Below are 23846 nucleotides of genomic sequence, written 5' to 3'. Positions count from 1 at the left end.
CACGTATTTTTTATTTCCAACAAAGAAACTGAATACAAATTTTCGTAGATTTAGCTTCAAAATTGCTTTTATAAGGAAATATTTCATAAAAATTTTTCGTCCCCTATTCACCCCCTTAGGGGCTGAATTTACAAAAACACTGAAACATTTATTTCTTCTTTATTTGTCACTAGAAAGTCAAATACCAATTTTCATTGACGTAGCTTTAGAAACACTTTGTAGTTCTTTTTAGAAAAAAATTCACCCAGTATTTCACCCCGATAGGGGTTAAATTTTGTAAAAACCCGTATTTCCCTATTTCTCACCGAGAAACCAAACACCAATGGTCGTAGGTGTAGTTTGAAAATTGGTTTTATAGCGACGGAGTTTCAAAAAGCCTTTCATCCCCTTAGTGGTCGAATTTCGAAAAAAACCATGTTAAACGACTCCTACAGCATAAGTACAACATCCTATTCAAATTTCTGTCGTTAGTGGTTTGGGCTGGGCAATGATAAGTCAGTGAACGAGTCAGTCATTCGGGACATCACCTTTTACATATAAAGAGTTCGTTTTGTTGAGATGGAACATCTTCAGTGATACTCGGTCGTAGATATTTACAATGTTGTTTTTTCTCTAGATCGCAATACACTTCGTTAAAAAAGATACTGACGAGGGATTTTCACTTACGGTGTTTTATCTCTAATGCTATATTGTGTCGTATTTCACATCAGAAAATCAAAAGTGCTGCGAACGAAAACGAGATTAGACAAAAACCATTAGTGTCAAACGAAGGGAAATCTCAAAAAAGTGGAAGCAGACGACACTTCCTGATGCGAACGAATATCGGACATGAAATACTGCAAGTAAGAGTCACACTTCAATATCTTGTGTAAAGAACTGTTTTTAGATTTGATAGCAAAATAACATAGTAAATACGTAACATTGCAGACGGCTGACGATACTTTGTATCAATAAAACGAAAAGCATGCAGGGATATAAACACGCATTTTCTAGTAGTTGCACAGGTGGATTTCAGTACGTTTGGTAATAATCGAAAGTATTGAGCAAATTAGAGTGCTTACCAAAATAACTTTGTATCTATAAAGCGAAAAGCATATAGGGATATAAAGACGCATTTTCTAGTAGTTGCACAGGTGAATTTCAGTACCTTTGGTAATAATCGGAAGTATTGAGCAAATTAGTGTGCTTAGCAAAATAAGTTTGTATCTGTAAAGCGAAAAGCATATAGGGATACAAAGACGTATTTTCTAGAAGTTGCACAGGTGAATTTCAGTACCTTTGGTAATAATCGAAAGTATTGAGCAAATTAGTGTGCTTACCAAAATAATATGTTCAATGAGTAGTCTTCGCCTTCACTGTAGGAGCCGACCGACACCATACTCGCCAACTGGCGCAAGATACAGACGCACGTCGCCTCGTATGTGTCTGTGCGAGAACGCCTTCCGGAAAAACGCATCTGCAGTAAGGCGTCCCGCACTTCACTGCCGTGATTAATCTCACCGGTGGGGAACCGCGTGACCGGCTGATAACAGTTCTACGCCTGTGCAGCGCTCCAAAGGAATCAGTGTGATCTTTTGAGGGGGCGACTAGTAGTGAGTTGCACAGCTCTTCGGGATCTCCGAGTGGGCAGCGCCGCGATACAGTGGGGAGAGAAACAGCGGTGGAGAGAGCGGCAGGTACTCACCGATGACGTCGATGCGGGCGGAGGCCTGGACGCGGCCGAGCGCGTTCTCCAGCGTGACGCGGTAGAGGCCGGCGTCCTCGCGCGTCACCTCGCGGATCTCGAGCAGGCGCAGGTCGTCGCGCTCGGAGACGCGCACGCGCGCCGTGTGGGCCAGCTCGCGGCCGTCCTTGTGCCACGTGGTCCAGGGCTGCGGGTGGCCGGCGCACGCGCACTGCAGCCGCACCGTCTCGCCCTCCTCGGCCACGCGGTTGTGCGGCACCGCGTAGAAGCGCGGCGGCGCCGCGGCGCGCGCCCGCCGTCCCGACGGCGTCGTCGGCCGCCGCTCCGGCGTCGTGGCGTCGCGCGCGCTGCCTGCGGGGGCAACGGGCCGCAGCGGCGTCAGCAACAGTGCGCCGCGACAATTAACCACACTAGTTCCCATACTGAATTTATTACAATTGTCTTTTGAAGGGCAGTAAATTAATTTTTTTTGGAAATTTCCAAGAATGAGTGCCTATTGAACGCACGGGCTCATAAAGATACACAGGATGAAGAAAAATTCGCAGACTCGGAATTCGCAACGCGATTCCTCACATACTGGCAATACAAAAATGTCTCTTACAAAATTTCTTCCTGCCCATATTTCGGGCAGTAAATGCACGTTACATAGTGGTAATCTGGCAACATGAACGGTCACTATACCTGTCAGGAGAGAGAGAGAAAGAGAGAGCGACAGCAGTACTGTCCAGTTGGTGCAGTGTATGGCGATTTGGATTAGCATGCAGGAGGCCGAAGGTTCGATTGTGGGTCCAAGCCTATTTTTTTTTATTTACAAGGTACGGTATCTGGCGTCTTAATCGCCATACGGCGATTACAGTCCATGTTTCTCTACCATACAATGCTGTGCTCCAAACGCACATTCTCAGAAATTTCTTCCTCAAATTAAGGCCTATGTTTGATACCAGTAGACTTCTATAGGCCAGGAATGCTCTACTCGCCAGTGATAGTTTGCCTCTGATGTTCTCCTTCCTTCGCCGTCAGTGGTTATCTTGCTGCCTAGACAGTACACTACTGGCCATTAAAATTGCTACACCAAGAAGAAATGCAGATGATAAACGGGTCTTCATTACACAAATATATTATACTAGAACTGACATGCCATTACATTTTCACTCAGTTTGGGTGCATAGATCCTGAGAAATCAGTACCCAGAACAACCCCGTCTGGCCGTAATAACGGCCTTCATACGCCTGGGCATTGACTCAAACAGAGTAACGGCGCGTACAGGTACAGCTCCCCATGCAGCTTCAGCACGATACCACAGTTCATCAGGAGTAGTAACTGGCGTATTGTGACGAGCCAGTTGCTCGGCCACCATTGACCATTTCACTTGGTGAGAGATCTGGAGAATGTGCTGACCAGGGCAGCAGTCGAACATTTTCTGTATCCAGAAAGGCCTGTACAGGACCTGAAACATGCGGTCGTGCATTATCCTGCTGAAATGTAGGATTTCCCAGTGATCGAATGAAGGGTAGAGCCACGGGTAGCAACACATCTGAAATGTAACGTCCACTGTTCAAAGTGCCATCAATGCGAACAAGAGGTGACCGAGACGTATAACCAATGACACCCCATACCACCACGCCGGGTGATGACGATGACGAATACACGCTTCCGATGTGCGTTCACCGCGATGTCGGCATACACGGATGCGACCATCGTGATGCTCTAAACAGAACCTGGATTCATCCGAAAAAATGACGTTCTGCCATTCGTGCACCCAGGTTCGTCGTTGAGTACACCACTGCAGGCGCTCCTGTCTGTGATGCAGCGTCAAGGGTAACCGTAGCCGTGGTCTCCGAGCTGATAGTCCATGCTGCTGCAAACGTCGTCGAACTGTTCGTGCAGATGGTTGTTGTCTTGCAAACGTCCCCATCTGTTGACTCAGGGATCGAGACGTGGCTGCACGATGCGTTACAGCCATGCGGATAAGATGCCTGTCATCTCGACTGCTAGTGATACGAGGCCGTTGGGATCCTGCACGGCGTTCCGTATTACCCTCCTGAACCCACAGATTCCATATTCTGCTAACAGTCATTGGATCTCGACCAACGCGAGCAGCAGTGTCGCGATACGATAAACCGCAATCGCGATAGGCTGCAATCCGACCTTTATCAAAGTCGCAAACGTAATGGTACGCAGTTCTCCTCCTTACACGAGGCATCACAACAACGTCTCATCAGGCAACGCCGGTCAACTGCTGTTTGTGTATGAGAAGTCGGTTGGAAACTTTCCTCATGTCAGCACGTTGTATGTGTCGCCTCCGGGACCACCCTTGTGTGAATGCTCTGAAAAGCTAATCATTTGCATATCACAGCATCTTCTTCCTATCGGTCAAATTTCGCCTCTGTAGCAATTCATCTTCGTGGTGTAGCAATTTTAATGGCCAGTTGTGTACAATTAACCACAGTTTTCTCATAATGAGTTTATAACAATTTATTTTGAAGGTCAGTAAATTACATTTTTTTGGTAATTTCAAAGAATGAATGCCTATTGAACGCAACGGCCCATAAAGATACACAAGCTGAAGAAAAATTTGCAAACTCGGACTTCGCAGTGCGATTCCTCACATACTGGCAATACAAAAGTGTCTGTTACAAAATTTCCTCCTGCGCATATTTCGGGCAGTAAATGCACGTTAAATATTGGCAATCTCCCAACATGAACGGTAACTATACCTGTCAGGAGGGAGGGAGGGAGGGGGGGGGGGAAGAGAGAGAGAGAGAGAGAGAGAGAGAGAGAGAGAGAGAGAGAGATAGAGAGAGCAGTACTGCCCATTTGGTGCAGTGGATGCCGTTTTGGATTAGCATACAGGAGGTCGAAGGTTCGATTGTGGGTCAAGGCCTATTTGCTTTTATTTGCTAAAAGTAGTCTGCAAGGTATGGTATCTGACGTCTTAATCGCCATACAGCGTTTACAGTCAATGTTTCTCTACCATATAATGCTGTGCTCCAAACGTTCATACACAGAAATTTCTTCCTCAAATTAAGGCCTGTGTTTGATAGCAGTAGACTTCTCTTGACCAGGAATGCTCTTCTCGCCAGTGCTACTCTGCTTCAGATGTCCTCCTTCCTCCATCCGTCAGTGGTTACCTTGCTGCCTAGATAGTAGAATTCTTTCTACTGGCCATCAATCCCGATCTTAAGTTTCTCGGTGTTCTCATTCCTGCTACTCCTCATTACTTTCGTCTTCCTTCGATATACTCTCAGTCGATATTCTGTACTCATTAGACTGCTCATTCCATTCAGCAGAACATGTCATTCTTCTTCACTTTCACTCAGGATAGCAGTGTCATCAGCGAATCGTATCAGTGCTACCTTTCACCTTGGATTTTAATCCTTCAACCGGTCTTTTATTTCCATCATTGCTTCTTCGGTGCAGAGATTGAACAGTAGGGGCCAGATTCCCCGCCTTACACTTTTTTAATCCGAACACATTCTTATTGCTCCCGCTTGGCTCTTGTACGTATTGTAAATTACCCGTCTCTCCTTATAGCTTATTCCTATTTTTCTGAGAATTTCGAACATCTAGCATCATTTTACATTTTACAGTCGTGCAGGCTCTGGATATGCCATAAATTTAGAAGCAATCGATGACGAGGAATAGGCGCGGTCGCCTTGTCAGCTCCTTACCGCCAGCTTTACTTCGCTATCCCAGAAATCGTTAGCCTTGATAATCATAGAGAAGTCGTGGACTACTATTTTATGTCCTTTTTCAATGCATGATTAATTGCCAGCGGTTCCTCTGGATAGTGTAGTCATAGACACCTCTCGACTGGAATTGTGTTGTCGCGCGCACTGCATTGTCCACCCTCACAAGTTACTTTGTAACTCGCGGCGGCAGCTGCAGGCCGCCTTCCAGTATCAACTGTGGAGCTGGCGGAGGTTTTCATGAGTGCATGCCTCATATCGTCAAGTTCAACCGGTGTTCGGTGCCGTCGAAATCTGGTAGCGCTGGGCGTCTAGGAAGGCGAGGTCGAACAATGTAGTGGTCTTCATCAAATCGTTCCTCCAAAAGACGTACGTGACGCGTACGGACTGTGTCATCTTCCAAGTTGTTATCTCCATTTGGAAAAAAAAGTACAACTACTTAAGATGTACAGTAGACCCTATCTACAAGGAATCTTCGACAGATGTATTTCAACTGTCAAACGATCACGTTTTTACCATTTACTTATTAAGCACTTGCTATTCTCCATTTCAGCCGATTAGTCACCATCAGCACACGGACTGGTTCTTTAACACGTCTGATGTACCGTCACGAAAATCACCTCGTCACATGGTCACAATTTCGATACCATCATAATTCAGCGATGACTCAGTCTAATACCCGGTTTATCGAATATAGCAAAAACTGCAAATTCTTTGACTGGGAAATCACGATGATGTTTCCATAAAAATGAACAGAGTTGGAATTTTTTAATGGTACTTTGTACTGAACTGTGTATGGCTCTTACGTACACAGGGTAGACTAGGCTTGCCGTTATTTAGAGAAAAAAATTCTGGTTGGTGGACTGCAACTGGGAAAAAGTACGGGCTGAATAATGCATGTCCTAGGGACAGACAAATCGCCTTTTTTCATTTATTATTAGTGTAAGTTTAGCTGCATAAAATAACGGTACTAACTGTAGCGCCACATGGCGATGAAAAGGTAACTGTGCTAGAGATACATTTTTTCTTCTTCCTCAGAGGTTCAAGTTATTTTGGAGCGCGAGCAATGGACTTTTCCTGGATTTTTTCCCGCCTGCTCAAAATCCAGGTTGTAGCGCGACTTGTGTCTTATCACACTTCCAGAATTACTTCATTCTTCCACTGATGTTTTTCTCTTTCCTTTCGACCATGTGCTCATGGCATCTGGAATTCATTTTTCCTGCAACCCTTTGAAGATGTCGATCTTAGGTCGCAACACCTATATACTCCAAATTCCCTTTCGAGCGAAAGAAATTTGGTCCATATTCTTCTTTATTTCTTTGAAACGTTTTGTGGTAGCTTTCAGTCTAGTGTTAACCTACTCTCACTTATTCTTATTATGTGCCCATAGAATTCCAGTCTTCTTTATCGTATCTTCTGCAGTATCTTCGTCTCGCTCCTCTCTGAATCATGTATGTTCTCCTGCTGATTTGACGTCTTCTGTAAGATATTTCTTTCGTCATTAAACTGTATCTCACACTTCAGTAAGCACTGCCGTGAACACTCTATTGTGCTACTGCCAATAATTTCGGAAATTTTGATTTTCTCTATTCTGTCGTTTACATTTCCTGTGATGAAACCCCAAAATAAAGATACGTCTACATGAATTACATCAGTATAGCAACAACATCGGTCTGGCTTGAGCAGGGCCTCAGCATGTTAAACTGCTAAATCGGCGCCGTCTGCCAGACCTTTGCTTACTCGCGCCCCCTACCGGCGGCACGCGGCGGTACTCACGTGAGACGGTCGGCGACTGGCTCCTGGTGGGCGTGGTCCTGGGCGTGGAGCGGGGAGTCGAACCCGCGGACAGCAGCGCCGGCGGCCGCGACAGCTGCCTCGACAGCAGCGTCTCCTTCTCCTCCGGCACTGGAAGCACAAGGCGGGGTGAGGCGGCGCTGTACAAACCGCCGATTAGGCTCAGCAACAGCCGGTGTTTGCACTCCACGAGATAACACGCACACTGCACCAAAGCGCTACCGACTTTCACTCCGTGAACTTAAATTTAATTTCTACTACGTCTAAAAGGTGTTTGAACTTCTGAAAGTAGGAGGGGTAAAATATAGGGAGCGAAAGAGTATCTAACGGAACAAAATCGACAGATGTAAAGGTAATTTCCGGTGTACCCCATGCAAGTTTGATAGGACTGTTATTGTTTACAATATATACAGTATAAATCATCTAGCAGAGAGGGTCGGATGTTGTCTTAGGCTGTTTGCAAATGATGCGGTTGTCTACAACCAGAAGGTAGTAATGATTTGTAGAATGACCCCCAGAGAATTGATTAATGGTGCAGGGTCTGGCAGTTGACCCTGAACGTAAAAAAATGTAACATATTGCACTTACATAGGAAAAGAAATCCACTACTGTATAGCTACACTATTGATGACAAACGGCTGGGAACATTATCTGCCGTGAAAAATCTAGGAGAAACTATCTGAAGCAACCTTCAGTAGAATGACCATACAAAACAAACAGTGGGAAAAGCAAATGCCAGACTCAGATTCACAGGAAGAATATTAAGGAAATGTAACTCATCCACGAAGGAAATGGCTTAGCCGGCCGCGGTGGTCTCGCGGTTCTAGGCGCGCAGTCCGGAACCGTGCGACTGCTACGGTCGCAGGTTCGAATCCTGCCTCGGGCATGGATGTGTGTGATGTCCTTAGGTTAGTTAGGTTTAAGTAGTTCTAAGTTCTAGGGGACTAATGACCACAGCAGTTGAGTCCCATAGTGCTCAGAGCCATTTGAACCATTTTTTTGAAATGGCTTATAAGGCACTTGTTCGGCCCATTATTGAGTACTGTTCATCTATGTGGGATACCTACCAGATAGGATTGATAGGAGAGAGAGAGAGAGAGAGAGAGAGAGAGAGATTTAGTATTGAAATTTCGAGTGAGCACTTTTCGGGAAGAGTCGGACAACATATTATTCCTCCTAAATATGTCTCGCTTAATGACCATTAGGAGAAAAATCGAGAAATTAGAGCCAATACAGAGGCTTACCGACAGTCATTCTTTCCAACCGCAATTCACGAGTGGAACAGGGTTGGAGGGCTCAGTTAGTGGTACAAAAAGTACCCTCCACCCCACACCATTAGGTGGCTTGAGCAGAATGATGTAGAGTAGATGTACGACTTGTACGTACGCCTGTCTGCAGTAATAAGAGTCGAAGGGCATGAAAAGGAAATAGAAGATGAGATGGGAGAGAGACAGTTGTAGGAAAATCCCCATGTTACTCTGTCTGCACACTGAGTAAGCAGTGAAGGAAACATAGGAGAAATATGGTACGGGAATCGAAGTTCAGGGAGAATGAATTAAAGTCTTGTGTTTGCGGATGACGTTGTAATTCTGCCACGGGTAGAAAACGATTTAGAAGAATAGTTGAATGGAATGGACAGTGTCTTGAAAAGGGGCTACAAAATGAATACCAACAAAAGCAAAACAAGCGTAATGGAATGTAGTCGAAATAGATCAAGCGATGCCGAGGGAATCAGATTAGAAAAGAGGCACTAAAAGTATTGTGTGGATTCTGCCGTCTCGGCAGCAGAATGACCTATGAGGCCGAGGCAGAGAGGATATAAATGACAAGAAAAGCGTTTCTGAAGAAGAGGATTTTGTTAATATGGAGTATAAATTTTAAGTGTTTGGAAGTCTTTTCTGGACTCATTTCTCAGAAGTGTACACTTGTACATAAGTGACACGTGGATGGTAAAGGGTCCAGACAAGAAGAGAATGGAAGCTTTCGAAATGTACTACACAAGAATGCTAAATATTAGATGGGTAGATCGCGTAACTAATGTGGAGGTATTTTGCAGGATTGAAGAGACAAGAAATTTGTGGCTCAACTTGACTAAAAGGTGGGATCAGTTGACAGGACACTTCTGGAGGCATCATATACTCATTAGTAATCATTAGTTTTGTAGTGGAGGCAAGTGTGGTTGGTTGTAGAGGAAAACCAAGGGTTGAATACAGTAATGAGGAGCAAATGGATGTACGTTCCAGCAATTATGCAGAGATGAAGTGGCTTGGGAAGGACAGACTGGTGTAGCAGGCCCCATCAAATCAGTTTCTGTCCTGAATACAATAACTATAATAGAATGTAGTTCATTATCCTAGGCTCAAACATGTAATGGTTCTAAATTATTGTGCGCGAATATTCGACGTTTCTAGAGTCCAGTAAAAGTCACGCGCACGACATTATATCTTGTGTTAGGAGCTCAGAGAAGCTGATAAGAATGGGGAGTATTTCTGGAAGTGACGCATTCCGCTGGTTCTGGAGCTTCCGTATGTGGACTGTGTGGCGTTGCCTCACTCCACGTAATCCATAACAGGCGGTACACGGGAGCGGCCTAAGCTCCATTTGCATTGTAGAGCCCGCCGACGTCAGGTTAAGAAGCAGTTAAATGGCGTCGAGGCTCTGTAACACATCCGCCCCGAGCACCCACTTCCTAGTGAGATGACCCCAGGTGTTCAGTGGTAAATCCGAGAACTGGATGCACAGCCTTAGAAATATGGGGAAATGTTGTACCTGTAAAGATTCTAGGATGGTGTTTAATAATGTTGTGGGTGACATAGCCTACTACTTGACTGACCGCACCAAGCTGTAGCTTTGCGCGACCAGATCTACACTGGTGTCCAGAATTAAAGGAACAAACCGCTGCTTTCCCGTGTTGTATCTAACTCTCGGTGTAATCTTACAAAATGTCAACAGATGTCCGTACAATCGTGTTCTGCACGGAAGATGCCATTCCGGTCAACGGACAACCACGTCAACGATGACGTCAGAGCACCTATCAAACGCATTACTGTTTGCCGGGTACTCCCACGTCCACAATCGCTGCGCACACAGTCACAGATGGTGCAGTATGGCGCAGAGAAGACGCCTACCACACTCTCTGCGGTGGAGGGCCGTAAGAAGAAGTAGGACTTCCGCAAACTGACATGACCTCAAGGCTTAATATGAACCGTTCTGTTGTTTCTTGGATGTGGCGACAGTTTATAGAGACCGAAACTGTGTCGCGGAAACCAGGGCAGGGCCGACAAGTGCGACATCAGAAAGAGAGGACCTTTATTTGGCCGTAAGGGCACGACAGTAGTGCCTTAGTACTGCACGGCAACTGGAATGTGAGCTCGCAGCATCCACTGGACGTGATGTATCGCGGCAAACACTGTGCAGAAGGCATCCGCGGAGTCGACTTCATTGTCGGAGACATGCCGTATGTGTACCTTGTAACGCCGGAAATGCATATCCTTCAATTTCCATCTATTGCACTGCAAATTTCTTTCCTTATTTTGTTACCTCAAGATATGACATTTCTGTGTCTTTATATATTGTAAACGTTTTACTATTTGTATATATATATATTTATGCATTTATGTCGATGTATAATTGGTTTGTTTTGTAAATATTATTTGTATTTTACGATGGGTATTGCCTAGGGAAAACTATGCTATCGAACGAATACATCGATAGGTTGTGTGAAGAACGAAAGTGTTTAGGATCTTTGGTAGTGTTAACTCTGCCGCGTGGAGCGCGGGCAGAGGAGGGTCTGGTTGGAGTAGTGCGATTGAGCAGGTGTGTTGTGTGGCGCTCCCGCAAGTTGCCGGGCTTTCGGGGTTTGGCAGCATGTAATTGCGATCGACTGACTATGGTAGTTTCTAGCACGGTGTCGCGGACGGGAAACGTTAGCTGGCACACATCAAGAGCCCGTTTCGCCTGGTGACCGTGTCGAGAAGAAGGCGCGCCAGCATCCAGCTTCTGCAACAGCAACGGACGACAATGAGTGACTGTCGCCACCTCCTCGATCGGCGACTTCAAACCTTCAATCAACCAACAAGGAAGACTAAAAGCACGTAAAGTTTCAGAACTGTATGGCAGACCTCAGCTTTTCAAACTGTTCAAATCACAAAATTACAGCAACGTAGCATGAACCTTTGTTGCTCATTGTCCCAATTGCATTGCCAAGCAGGGTCCCTTCCTTTTCCGAAATGAACCCGAGTGTCGTTGAAATTCAAACGCCAGCATTAAAGCATTCGATTTCACTGCTTTAATTTCAAAGTTCAGTTAAAGTATTCATAGCTGGCTACAATATTTAGATTACACAAGCACAAATTAAGAGTGCGAGTTTTGTTACCGTATTTTAGCTTACCTGTGACTGCAGCTCAGCTTGGTACGTACAAAATCTTACTGTTGTTAATTGTTCAGAATCATTTAATTCAAGTTCAAAGTTAAATCTCTTATTTCTAAATTGCGTAGAGTCAAGTTGCTTTTGAAATGATTGTTGAGGTAGTCCAAGACTAACCGTATTTTACTGAATTTCGATGTGCTTCAGAAAGAAAGCTCACTATTAACTTCAGTCACTAAATTAACTTTCGATTTTCCGGTTTTATTAATTCTTTTGCTAAATTAAGTCAGAGTGTAGCGAAATTTATTACTTCTGACAAACTTTCAGTTTTCACACTACACGTGTCAACCTTCAGTTGCCACGCTTCTAGTGCTAATTAGATGTGTAATAACCTTTCTTTTTCAGTTACTATAGTAATTGTCCTTAGGACTGGCGACCGTAATTTCCCCCAAATCTCAAATATCTAATTACCGCTAGTTAATTGTTAACGTAACGGCCGCACATTTACTTTCTTTATTAACTTTACCCCTTTTCAAAATTAATTTCCACCAGTTTCATTTGCATTTTTCCTTTCATTTAGATGTAACCCTTTCCTCCCTCTTTACCGACAGATTAACTTCGGTGACGATTGCTTTTCCCAAATTTCCATTAGGTACACGCGGTTTAATTTTTCACTGTCATTAAGGTCGATAAGTGAGGGGGAGGTTACAACCTCTGACGCGTCTTCACAGAAGAGAACGTCTACAGTGGAGCCGTCAACATGCCACCTCGATGGTCGAACAGCGGGGCCAATGTTATTTTCGCAGATGAGTCCCGATTTGGCCTGGAGAGTGATTCTCTACGGATTCGCATCTAGAACGAACGTGGAACACGATTTCGGAGTCCAAACATTGCGGAAAGAGACCGATGTCGAGGAGAATCCTTAATGGTGTGAGCAGGGATTATGTTAACCATTCTAATACTTCTTCATGAAACTGTACGGGTGAATCGGCGAGATTTAACTCATGTCAGGTATCGCGACGAGATCTTGAGACCTCATGTGCGGTTGTCGTGAGGTGGTGTGGGCCCAGACTTCGTAATAATGGACGATGATGCTCGACTTCATAGAGCACGGGTGGTTGATATTTTCTGGGAAACGGGAGATATTGCACGCATGGCGTGGCCTGATCGCTCTCCTGATTTGAATCGCACAGAGCTTGTCTGGGATGCGCTAAGGAGACAGGCTGCATCACATCAGCATCCACCGACCGCTCTCCAAGGCTTTCGAGCAGCTCTGCAGGAAGAATGGGCGTTATTGCCTCAACAAGAGACTGATGACATCACTCACAGCATGCCATGTCGTTGTCAGGCCTTTACTGCAGACAGGCGTGGTAACACACCATGTTGAGCACATTAACCAGTTGCTGGAATATGCGTGCAAATCCGTTAAGTTGGAAAAAACGAAGACCTTTTATGTCTACTGTTGTGCATATAGGAGTAGTTTACGTTTTGTGTTCTTTGCATTGTTTCTACTTTACTATCACCGGTTTACACTGTTTTGTGGCAAAATAAACGCAACCTCGCAAAATTTCCGTTCGTTGCTCTAATATTGGACACAACTGTTGTTGAAGCGGCTTTGACACAGGTGTATCGAGTCGCACGTGTTCCTGAGTCCGCTCCGTCAGTGAATACACCGAACGAGGTGGTTCAGTGTGACGATGGACTGGAGTCCGGGAGGACGCTGGTTCATTTCTCTGTTCGGCCATCCAGGTTTAGGTTTTCTGTGATTCCCTGAAGCTGTTTAATACGAACGAGGGATGGTTGCTCTGAAATGGCTCAGCCGATCTTATTTCCCAATTCGACACTGTGCTCGATCCCTAGTGGCCTATTCGCCAACGGTACGTTCAACCCTAATTTTCGTTCCCTGATAGCCAATCAAGACTACGTGAAATATGGTGACTTTCTGCTAGCTCGCCCATCTATACAGAATTTTTTCGGTGTGTAAGGACCAACGTTCAGAGACGACGAAAACTGGAAAGGCACAAAGATAAGGCAGCGCAGTGTCCTCCGCTCCTCACTCAGGCACGGCAGCCACGTTGCAGGGCAGGCCCTTTCGCCCTGCTTGTGTTTACCCGTCCTGTAAGCGCGGCCTAAACGGTGCTGTCCTGGCAGACTTAGGTCTCTCATTTCTCACAGTTCCCAGCAGTTGTTGCGAAACACTTCCCTGCGAGCGCTACGAATATTAAATCGCCGTAATCCTCTTTAAAGTTATGGGATACTGTTAAGCACACAGCTATATTTATATAAACATTTAGTGTAGTGAAGCCTGGACAGCTTTAAAAGGAAGGATCATGGAGGCAACTAGTTCAATATTGGGACATATTACACCAACCAAAAATCTTCGTTTGATAGAGTGCTATTGACGATAGGAAAATAGTGTGTGAAAAACTGTATGTAAAAAAGAATAGCAGAAAATAATTTTGAAGAGATGCAAAAACTTTCCAGGAAAAACACGAAGGAAAAAGGGGTTATATCAAGTACAAATTACACAAGGTTGAAAATGGCCGTACCTGAAAGTTCAGACGATTTTCAACAGAATTAAAACGTTTAAAACAGAGAACATAAAAAGTAGGGTAGTTCATAGCAGAAAAATGGCATTTTCCTAACAAAAAGGAGTGTAACTGTTAACACAGGGAAATACTATTTTAACTAATTACTAAATGCTCCAGTAGAAGAGAATTCTCGAGAAGAAAATGTTGAATATCTTACTCTTCATCCATGGGCTGAAGAAAACCGTTTATTACCAGCTGCAGAAACTACTAAGCGTATAGTGATACTATTAAACAATCCACACAGCTTTTTCCTAAAAGTAATTGTGGAATGGCTTGCCACTGCCATTGTCTCTGGATGAAGTTTCGAGTACGGAGTGGATAGCTGTGTTATACTACTGTGCACTGGTGTGTTCTGCTTGATACGTTACGAATACTTGTCGAAACGAAAGGATGGGCTTAGGTGATGTATAAGGTACTCGTCTCATGTAGCTCCAAGAGGAGTTGATTATCATCAACACCGCCATTTCTGAGTATGTCTCCAGCTAGCTCACAACGCTGGTGTCGAGTTAGGTGACCGGTGCCTATACATACACTATGCGATCAAAAGTAACCGGACACCTCCAAAAACATACGTTTTTCATATTAGCTGCATTGTGCTGCCACCTACTGCCAGGTACTCCATATCAGCGACTCAGTAGTCTTACACATGATGAGAGAGCAGAATAGGGCACTCCGCAGAACTCACGGACTTCTAACGTGGTCAGATGACTGGGTGTCACTTGTGACATACGCCTGTACGCGAGATTTCTACACTCCTCAACATCCATAGGTCCACTGTTTCCGACGTGATACTGAAGTGGAAACATGAATGGACGCGTTCAACACAAAAGCGTACAGGCCGACCTCGTCTGTTGACTGACAGGGACCGACGAAAGTTGAAGAGGGTCGTAATGTGCAATAGGCAGACATCTATCCAGACTATCACACAGCAATTCCAAACTACATCAGGATCCACTGCAAGTACTATGACAGGCGGGAGGTGAGAAAACTTGGATTTCATGGTCGAGCGGCTGCAAATAAGCCACACATCACGTCGGTAAATACCAAACGGCGCCTCGCTTGGTGTAAGGAGCATAAACATTGGACGACTGAACAGTGGAAAAACGTTGTGTGGAGTGACGAATCGCGGTACACAATGTGGCTATGCGATGGCACGGTGTGGGTATGCCGAATGCCCAGTGAACGTCATCTGCCAGAGTGTGTAGTGTCCACAATAAAATTCATAGGCGGTTGTGTTATGGTGTGGTCGTGTTTTTCATAGAGGGGCTTGCACCCCTTGTTGTTTCGCGTGGCATTATCACAGCACACGCCTACATTGATGTTTCAAGCATCTTCTTGCTTTCCATTATTTAAGAGCAATTCGGGGATGGCGATTGCATCTTTCAACACGATCGAGCACCTGCTCATAATGCATAGCCTGTGGTGGAGTGGTTACACGACAATAACATCCCTGTAATGGAATGGCCTGCACAGAGTCCTGACCTGAATCCTGTAGAACACCTTTGCGAGTTTCCAAATCCCGACTCCGTGCCAGGCCTCAACGACCGACATCAATACCTCTCCTTAGTGCAGCGCTCCGTGAAGAATGGGCTGCCATTGCTCAAGAAACCTTCCAGCACCTGACTGAACGTATGCCTGCGAGAGTGGAAGCTGTCATCAAGGCCAACACCATATTGAATTCCAGCATTATCGATGGATGGCGCCACGAACTTGTAAGTCATTTCAGCCAGGTGTCCGGATACTTTTGATCACATAGTTTATTATGTCCCGACCCCTTGCAGGTCGAATTTTTGCAATTACAAGTGTCTTTCAGATTGGAACTGGCTACCTCCGCCATGGGCATCGTCGTCCTAGCGCACACAGCCGATCACGGTTACAGGGTGGAGTGTCCTCGCCGTTGAGGCTCTCCTGAATAAAGAAACGCACCGCAGGAAGTATACTCAGCCGACGGAAACAAAGCATCAAGAAAAGTAGAGAGGTAGGGCGAAGAGGCGAAGATACAGTGGTGGTCAGAAACAATCTGACGGTTTACGATATAATTAGCGTTGAAGGTAGCCAATCAGGTCGTCGGGCGTGCGAATTCAGACGGTCTGCCAGATCCAATTAGTGTCAGCTGTTCTCAGAGCACGAGACTGCTAGCCTTTGGCTCGAGTTCGATCCTTAGTAACGTCCCGCGTCCAATTTCTGTATCGCTCTGCTGAATTTGTGCGCGCAGCGGTCTGATTGGCTAACTTCAATGCTGATGAACTCGGAAACGATGCAACGTATCGATTTTTTTCCAAACAACAGTTATTTCTCAGTGCGACCTACCCTGCAACACCCTTACAAGCGTTTCAGACTGTTTCGGACCAACCTGTATAGTCTCAGATGAAATGGTAAGGGGGACGCAGTATGTTGTCTTGGATGTCGAGTCATCGATATAATTACAAGACTTGGCGTGTTCCAGGGAATATACTTGGATTCTTGCTCCTAATGTTGTATACCAATGATCTGACATACAATATCAATAGCTTTGTGCACAGAATGCAATTATCTGTAATAAAGTACAGGCTGATAAAAGCTGAACATATGTGGTGTCAGATGTTGATTGACAACTTGCTTTAAATGTATGGAAATGATAGATTATCACTTTACAAAACGCCTAAAAGTATTATCCTATGAGTACTGTGTCAGTCAATCACAACTGGAGCTAATCAACTCATACAAGTACGTCGGTGCAACAATTTGTGAAGACATGGAACGGAACGATCACAGATGCTTAGTGGTTGTTAAGGAAGCTACAGACTCGGGTTTATTGGAAGACGGAATAAGGCTGAGGAGACTGCTGGCAAAGCACTTGTGCGTGCCAGCCTAGAATACCGCTCAGGTGTGTGCGATCCATACCAGGTACGACTAACAGGGATACTGAACGTATTCAAAGCAAGGCAGTACGAATGGTCACTGGTTTGTTAACACTCTCGCAAAATCCTACTCGTTAAGTACCAAGAAGCAGTATTAGATGAAGAATCTACGAATATATTACAATCCCCGCGGAGGCCTTTAGGCTGTTATTACGAGGGTGAGTCATGTGAAAACCTTAAATATTTTTTTAAATATTATTTATTGTGCAGAAGTGATACAAAGCTGTATGACTTTTCAACATAATCTCCCCCACGCTCAATGCAAGTCCTCCAGCGCCTACAAAGTGCATAAATTCCTTTAGAAAAAAATTCTTTTTGTAGTCCTCGCAACCCCTCATGCACCGCGCGCCGTACCTCTTCATCAGAACGGAACTTCTTTCCTAACATTGCGTCTTTGAGTGGTCCAAACATATGGAAATCACTTGGTGATGAGGAATGGCGCCATTCCTTGCCCGCTCTCTTTGTTTCCGGTTGGTGGAAGTGAACCCAGGTTTCGTCCCCAGTAACGATTCTTGCAAGCAAGCCATCACCTTCTCGTTCAAAGCGCCGAAGTTCTTCACAAGCATCAACACGTCGTTCTCTCATTTCAGGAGCCAGCTGCCGTGGCACCCATCTTGCACACACTTTGTGAAACTGGAGCACATCATGCACAATGTGGTGTGCTGACCCATGACTAATCTGTAAACATGCTGCATTGTCATTCAGTGACACTCGGCGGTTTTCCTTCTCTATGGCTTCAACTGCTGCAAAGTTCTGTGGGGTCACAACTCGTTTTGCCTGACCTGGACGAGGAGCATCTTCCACTGAAGTCACACCATTTGCGAACTTCCTACTCTATTCGTATACTTGCTGCTATGACAAACATGCATCACCGTACTGAACCTTCGTTCGTCGATTAATTTCAATACGTTTCACACCTTCACTACGCAAAAACCGAATAACAGAACGCTGTTCTTCCCTGGTGCAAGTGGCAAGTGTGGCGGCCATCTTTATACTGATACTGCGACGGTTGAAAGGTATGTGCTGAGATTCGATCAGGATAGAGCCAGTGAAAAATGTCGATAGTTCCCAACCGCAAGGTTGGACGAGTAGTACATCTTCGAGTAGTAAGATATTTGACAGCTAACAGAGCTAGGTGCACGCGGTAAAAGGTTGAGTAGTGGTGAGGAGATGCGCAGAGGCAGCAGACGTGTTTCGAGTCGGAGCTAGATACCTGCAGGAGGCAGCCGGGTCGTGACAGCATCAAAGTAAGAATTGGCGCTACGCACATAATAAGCTATATATTGAGCGAAACTCGGCACATACCTGGGGAAACTAGAAAGAATAATTAATAAAATAGGTTTGCTTTGGTTAAATAATGTCTGAAAGCGAGATAGAAATCCCATTGTTGATGCAATAAGCGTTTTGTGAAACTTTCTCGTAAATCCATGCTATAGAAGTTTTTTTTTAGTTTTTCACATGTGCCTTAAAAGTTTGAACAATAAATACTTTTTAGATGAAATTAGAGTTTCATCTCACACCTTATGTCGTTCTCCGCATCCTGTGCTTGCATTGAACCAAAAGGTACATTAAAGTAAATTTCCCATGAGTAAAGCTAATAATTTCATTTATCCGAGTAAAATAATCTATATGCCATTGCACAGTTGGCAAATTATTCAGATCAGGACAGAATTTTTATTAAGTAACAAACAGGGCCAAAATGAGTGAAGTTATCTAGAATGACAATTTTATGCCATTGCACTACGGCTGAGTTGAATATATGTTTTATTATCGGCTAAACAGGAAGGAGTGCACGAGCTAAATCCACAGACGCAGTCAGATGCAGGTTGGTGACTTTCATTTATTTTTACCACTAAACATTCATGCAGTCAGATGTGTATTTTGAGAATTAATTTTCCAACAATATTTTCATGCAGTCAGATCAAGTTCAGTGCAGTTAAATACGCAGTCAAATGCAAGTTTTGTTAACGACTAAAGCAATCACATGCAGTTCAGTCTAGCTTAAATAGCGAAGTTTTATTAACAACAGTTTCACGGTATGTGTGCGTCTGCACTATGCTGCCACCTATAGGCCACTCTGCACGCTGTTTGTAGCACAGTTACGACGCGAAATTTCGATTTGTTATTACAAATTTAAGGTTTTCATTTGACTCACCCTCGTACTTCCGAGCTGCGGAAGAAACCCTAGAATATGGAACAGTGATAAAGCACCATCCGTCAATCCGCTTTTCTGACTACGTTTTATCAGGAACGAGGGTCAGGAAGAGAAAGGACGTGAAACTGGTGAAGTATCCGGTCGCCAGAAAATCGTGGAATGATGCTGGGGTGACATCGACGTTATGACTAATAAGAGAAATGGAAATGGGCGAGTAGCGATATAGCAGGAGTGAGGTGGAGCTCCTACTCACACGATACCTAAATCACTGAAGCGCAGTATGAAATCCCGGCGACCTCATGTACCGTGAGACGCCGGCCACTGTCCCAGGAGTAACGAAGCCGGGGAGAACAGAACAGCGGACCGGTGGGAGGCAGGCGGTGCGCGCCCGCATGTGGCCGCAGCGGCGGTTACGTCACAAGAAAGCCGCTTTTCCTTTTCCTCCGCAGCTGATTGGGCCTCGTCAGCCGGAGTTCCTATTTTGGCAAACCGTCGGCGCACCTGTTATAATGAACGGCGGCGCTTTCCGCCCTACAAGGGCGCTCAATTATTTGCTCGCAAGGTCTGCCCTGCCCTCTTAAGCTGTCCCACAATACCGTCTGCCGAGTCGCCGTCTATTCCACTACATTCAGTCGCAGAGCCGTGGGAGCTGACGCACCTGCCGAAACTGACCTCATTGGAAAAGTACGCCGTTTGTTGAAAGAAGCACAATAACTCAGGAACAGAAACTTCCTGGCTGATTAAAACTGTGTGCCGAGACTCCAACTCGGGACCTCTGCCTTTCGCGGGCGAGTGGAAGGTAGGAGACGAGATACTGGCAGAAGTAAAGCTGTGAGGACGGGGCTTGGGTCGTGCTTGGGTAGCTCTGTTGGTAGAGCACTTGCCCGCGAAAGGCAAATGTCCCGAGTTCGAGTCTCGGTCCGGCACACTGTTTTAATCTGCCAGGAAGTTTCATATCAGCGCACACTCCGCTGCAGAGTGAAAATCTCATTCTGGAATCTGAGGAAAACGTTAGCAGTGTTGTAGAAAGGAAATTGGGAACGAAACAGAGGAGGATCTGCTACAGGGTTGAGTTTCAGCAACCTCTTTCTCTAAAACTAATTCTTACACTACTTATTTGCCAATGTATGCTCCAGCACACCGGTGCCATCATCAGCGTGGTCTTACCCGCAAAGTTGGCAACACCACAATAATGTACTATGCATTATTCTACTGGCTGTGGTTCGCCTTGTCTTCCGTCGAGCTTTCAGCTGACCTGCCCAGCCAGTTAGAGGGGGGCCCATAGATTAGCGTGGGCCCTGAACAACAGGAGGTTTCGGCATTTTTAACATTAACCAATAACGTCAGGGGTGAGAGAAATGATAAATGACAGATAAAAGTCGTAGGTCTAACCAGGAACATGACCCGAGACCTTTAGATTAATAATCTGGCATTTAACCAGAAATTCTCAAAGTAAACGTTTTTATAACTATTTTGAATGAAAATTAGGTCTAAATATTTTATTGTTTCTATATCGAGTTTGCTTGTTGACAAACTGCCTGTTGGTTTCTGCCTCGGGTTCTTCGGCTGACGTTCGTCTCATGATTGTTGTGACGTTTCGCCAGCAGTAGTGGCTGGCATTGACAAAGTTTCACCCTTCATTGGTGGTGGTGCAGGCAGTTTGTCAACAAGTGGCCACGAAAGCCTTAACAATTTTGTAGTTTGTTTGTTACCTTAATTAGTAATTCGTTCGACGTACTGAACATATACCTGACTGGATAACTTCTTCCTTGTGTGTTTTTATGAAAGGAAACTGACAACGCGTAATTAGCGTAATGTGTTGCGAAAAAATATTTCGTGAGTACTTCTTTCTTTCAGTCTTGTCATCAAATACATATTCCTCACGTGAACTGGGAGGTAAGTAGGATTTCTATAACGAGTCCAGGCCACCATTCAGCCCCACGTTCGGATCTAGAGGTACTGGCTTCATAACCCAGTGAAAGCTTTTTGCTATGAGTTCATAAATGACCTTCAGTTTTACCTTACCGTGACATCGCAATCCAAGATAGCGGAATGTAGGATGACTGATGGCAGAAAATTTAAAAATTAAAGATGGATAAATTAAAATTGTCCAAGATGACTCAAATGGCTCATCTGTGCTTTGTAACACCTCCCCCTCCCCACCTCCTTCAGAGTCTAGTAATTTGAAGACCACTAAAATGAAAAAAGTTAATCACAATGCAGCCATATTGGTACTCAAAAGTATCCGTATGTTCTGAATTTTTTGTGCCATGTTCAAAAGTACTTAACCCAAAATTTTGTTAAATGTGTAACTTGCAGTATTTCTCACCTTGCTCAAAGATGCTAACCCGCTGACCCCCTTTTTTTACACATAACAAAAAATACTTCTCCAAAAAATTACAAAAGGGTATAAGTTGAAGCACTATTTTTGGCCATGCTGAAAAGAATCTGAAGATCTGAATTTTTTGCATCCTGTTCAAAACCATTTGTCCAAAAAATTCACGTAAAGGGTGTAACTCGCGGTACATTTGGTTGTGCTCAACAGTACCCAAACAATGAAATTTTTTGTACAATGTTCAAAAGCATTTATCCAAAAAATTACGTAAAGCAGCACTTCGATTTCTCTACCGTAGATGGCTTAAGGCATAAAGCACTCCGTCTTCAGGCCACAAGTGGCCCGTCGGGACCATCCGACTGCCGTGTCATCCTCAGCTGAGGATGCGGATAGGAGGGGCGTGTGGTCAGCACACCGCTCTCGTGGTCGTTATGGCGGTTTTCTTTGACCAGAGCCGCTACTGTTCGGTCGAGTAGCTCCCCAGTTGGCATCACGAGGCTGAGTGCATCCCGAAAAATGGCAACAGCACACGGCGGCCTGGATGGTCACCCATCCAAGCGCCGGCCACGCCTGACAGCGCTTAACTTCGGTGATCTGACGGGAACCGGTGTATCCACTGCGGCAAGGCTGTTCCCTGCGTAAGGCATAACGGAGCCTCAAATTAATTATTTTCCAAATGTAAATTGTACTATGGTGCCTGTCAAGCGTCTCGAGGCAGGCCGGCAGCCATACGCAAGACTGAACTGCCTGACACAGAATTTTGCTTGTTTTGGCCGACAAGTCTTATCTTGGTGCTATCCAACGCATTTGGCATCAATTGGTGTAATCTCACACGCTTGCCATACTGCAAAACATACTACTGTTGATGTAGCTTACAGCTTAAAGCGCACTTGTCTACAAGAATTACCAATGCAAACAATGTTATTCCCATGACTAACGCTAGGGTATTAGCTTCGTTTGACTATACAAAATGTTTGTTGAAACCCCCCAAAAACACTGACCTGGATTTTGTACTATTTTGGAAAGTATTCTCTATAACAATATTACCAAAACCAAAAGTACGTAAGCCGGCCGCGGTGGTCTCGCGGTTCTAGGCGCGCAGTCCGGAACCGTGCGACTGCTACGGTCGCAGGTTCGAATCCTGCCTCGGGCATGGATGTGTGTGATGTCCTTAGGTTAGTTAGGTTTAAGTAGTTCTAAGTTCTAGGGGACTGATGACCACAGATGTTAAGTCCCATAGTGCTCAGAGCCATTTGAACCATTTTGAAAAGTACGTAAACATTTAAAATTCTGCATCAATAATTTTCAGTTCTCTCTCTGTTTTATACTCCATTAAAGTTTATGGTAGATTTCATCCCTCTCTCTATAATTGTTACTGGAACGAGACTTTAACGTTATATTATGTTACAGATGGAATGGAAGGGAGAAAGCCAAAAAAGATACTCTAGGTATAAAATTCATAACAACTTTTTTATTTATATTTTCACAAAATAAATGAGTTTTTCTATTTGGGGAGCAAAATAACTGATGATGGTCGAAGTAGAGAGGATATAAATTGTAGACTGCCAGTGGCAAGGAAAGCGTTTCTGAAGAAGAGAAATTTGTTAACATCGAGTATAGATTTAAGTGTCAGGAAGTCGTTTCTGAAAGTATTTGCATGGAGTGTGGCCATGTATGGAAGTGAAACGTGGACGATAAATAGTTTAGACTAGAAGAGAATAGAAGCTTTTGAAATGTGGTGCTACAGAAGAATGCGGAAGATTAGATGGGTAGATCACATAACTAATGAGGAGGTACTGAATAGAATTGGGGAGAAGAGAAATTTGTGGCACAACTTGACTAGAAGAAGGGATCGCTTGGTAGGACATATTCTGAGGCATCAAGGGATCACCAATTTAGCATTGGAGGGCAGCGTGGAGGGTAAAAATCGTAGAGGGAGACCAAGAGATGAATACACTAAACAGATTCAGAAGGTTGTAGGTTGCAGTGGGTACTGGGAAATGAAGAAGCTTGCACAGGATAGAGTAGCATGGAGAGCTGCATCAAACCAGTCTCTGGACTGAAGAACACAACAACAACAAATCACATTTATTGTATTTACGCTTTCAGACATACACTGAAATCACAGTTAAATTCGTACTGCAGTGCAAATCGTTTGACATCGTATGCTGTGTTATTCATCTTCAATACTTTTTATAATATCATCTGTTTCACAGTAGGTTATTTCAAGAACATAGGTGCATCTTCTAAGCTCTCAGCTCCTGTGACGATCAGCTTGTAACATTGGCGCTACAGTTTAGACTATATTTTCAGTTCCCCTCAAATAGAACGT

The 23846-nt window shown here is 44.6% G+C and overlaps 1 protein-coding gene across 1 annotated transcript in view; it reads right to left on the bottom strand.

The window, feature by feature from the left end:
* LOC126260759 (uncharacterized) overlaps window positions 1-23846 on the bottom strand; it is a 1547391-nt gene that overhangs the window by 283867 nt on the left and 1239678 nt on the right. Inside the window, exons 44-45 of the mRNA XM_049958097.1 lie at window positions 7150-7278; window positions 1685-2035 (exon numbers count right to left, since the gene is read on the bottom strand). Of these exons, the coding sequence (XP_049814054.1) occupies window positions 1685-2035; window positions 7150-7278 (480 nt within the window). The remainder of the gene's footprint in view (window positions 1-1684; window positions 2036-7149; window positions 7279-23846) is intronic.

Source organism: Schistocerca nitens, chromosome 5, assembly GCF_023898315.1.
Source record: "Schistocerca nitens isolate TAMUIC-IGC-003100 chromosome 5, iqSchNite1.1, whole genome shotgun sequence".
Taxonomy (NCBI): Eukaryota; Metazoa; Arthropoda; class Insecta; order Orthoptera; family Acrididae; genus Schistocerca; species Schistocerca nitens.
This window is presented reverse-complemented; position numbering and strand designations above follow the sequence as displayed.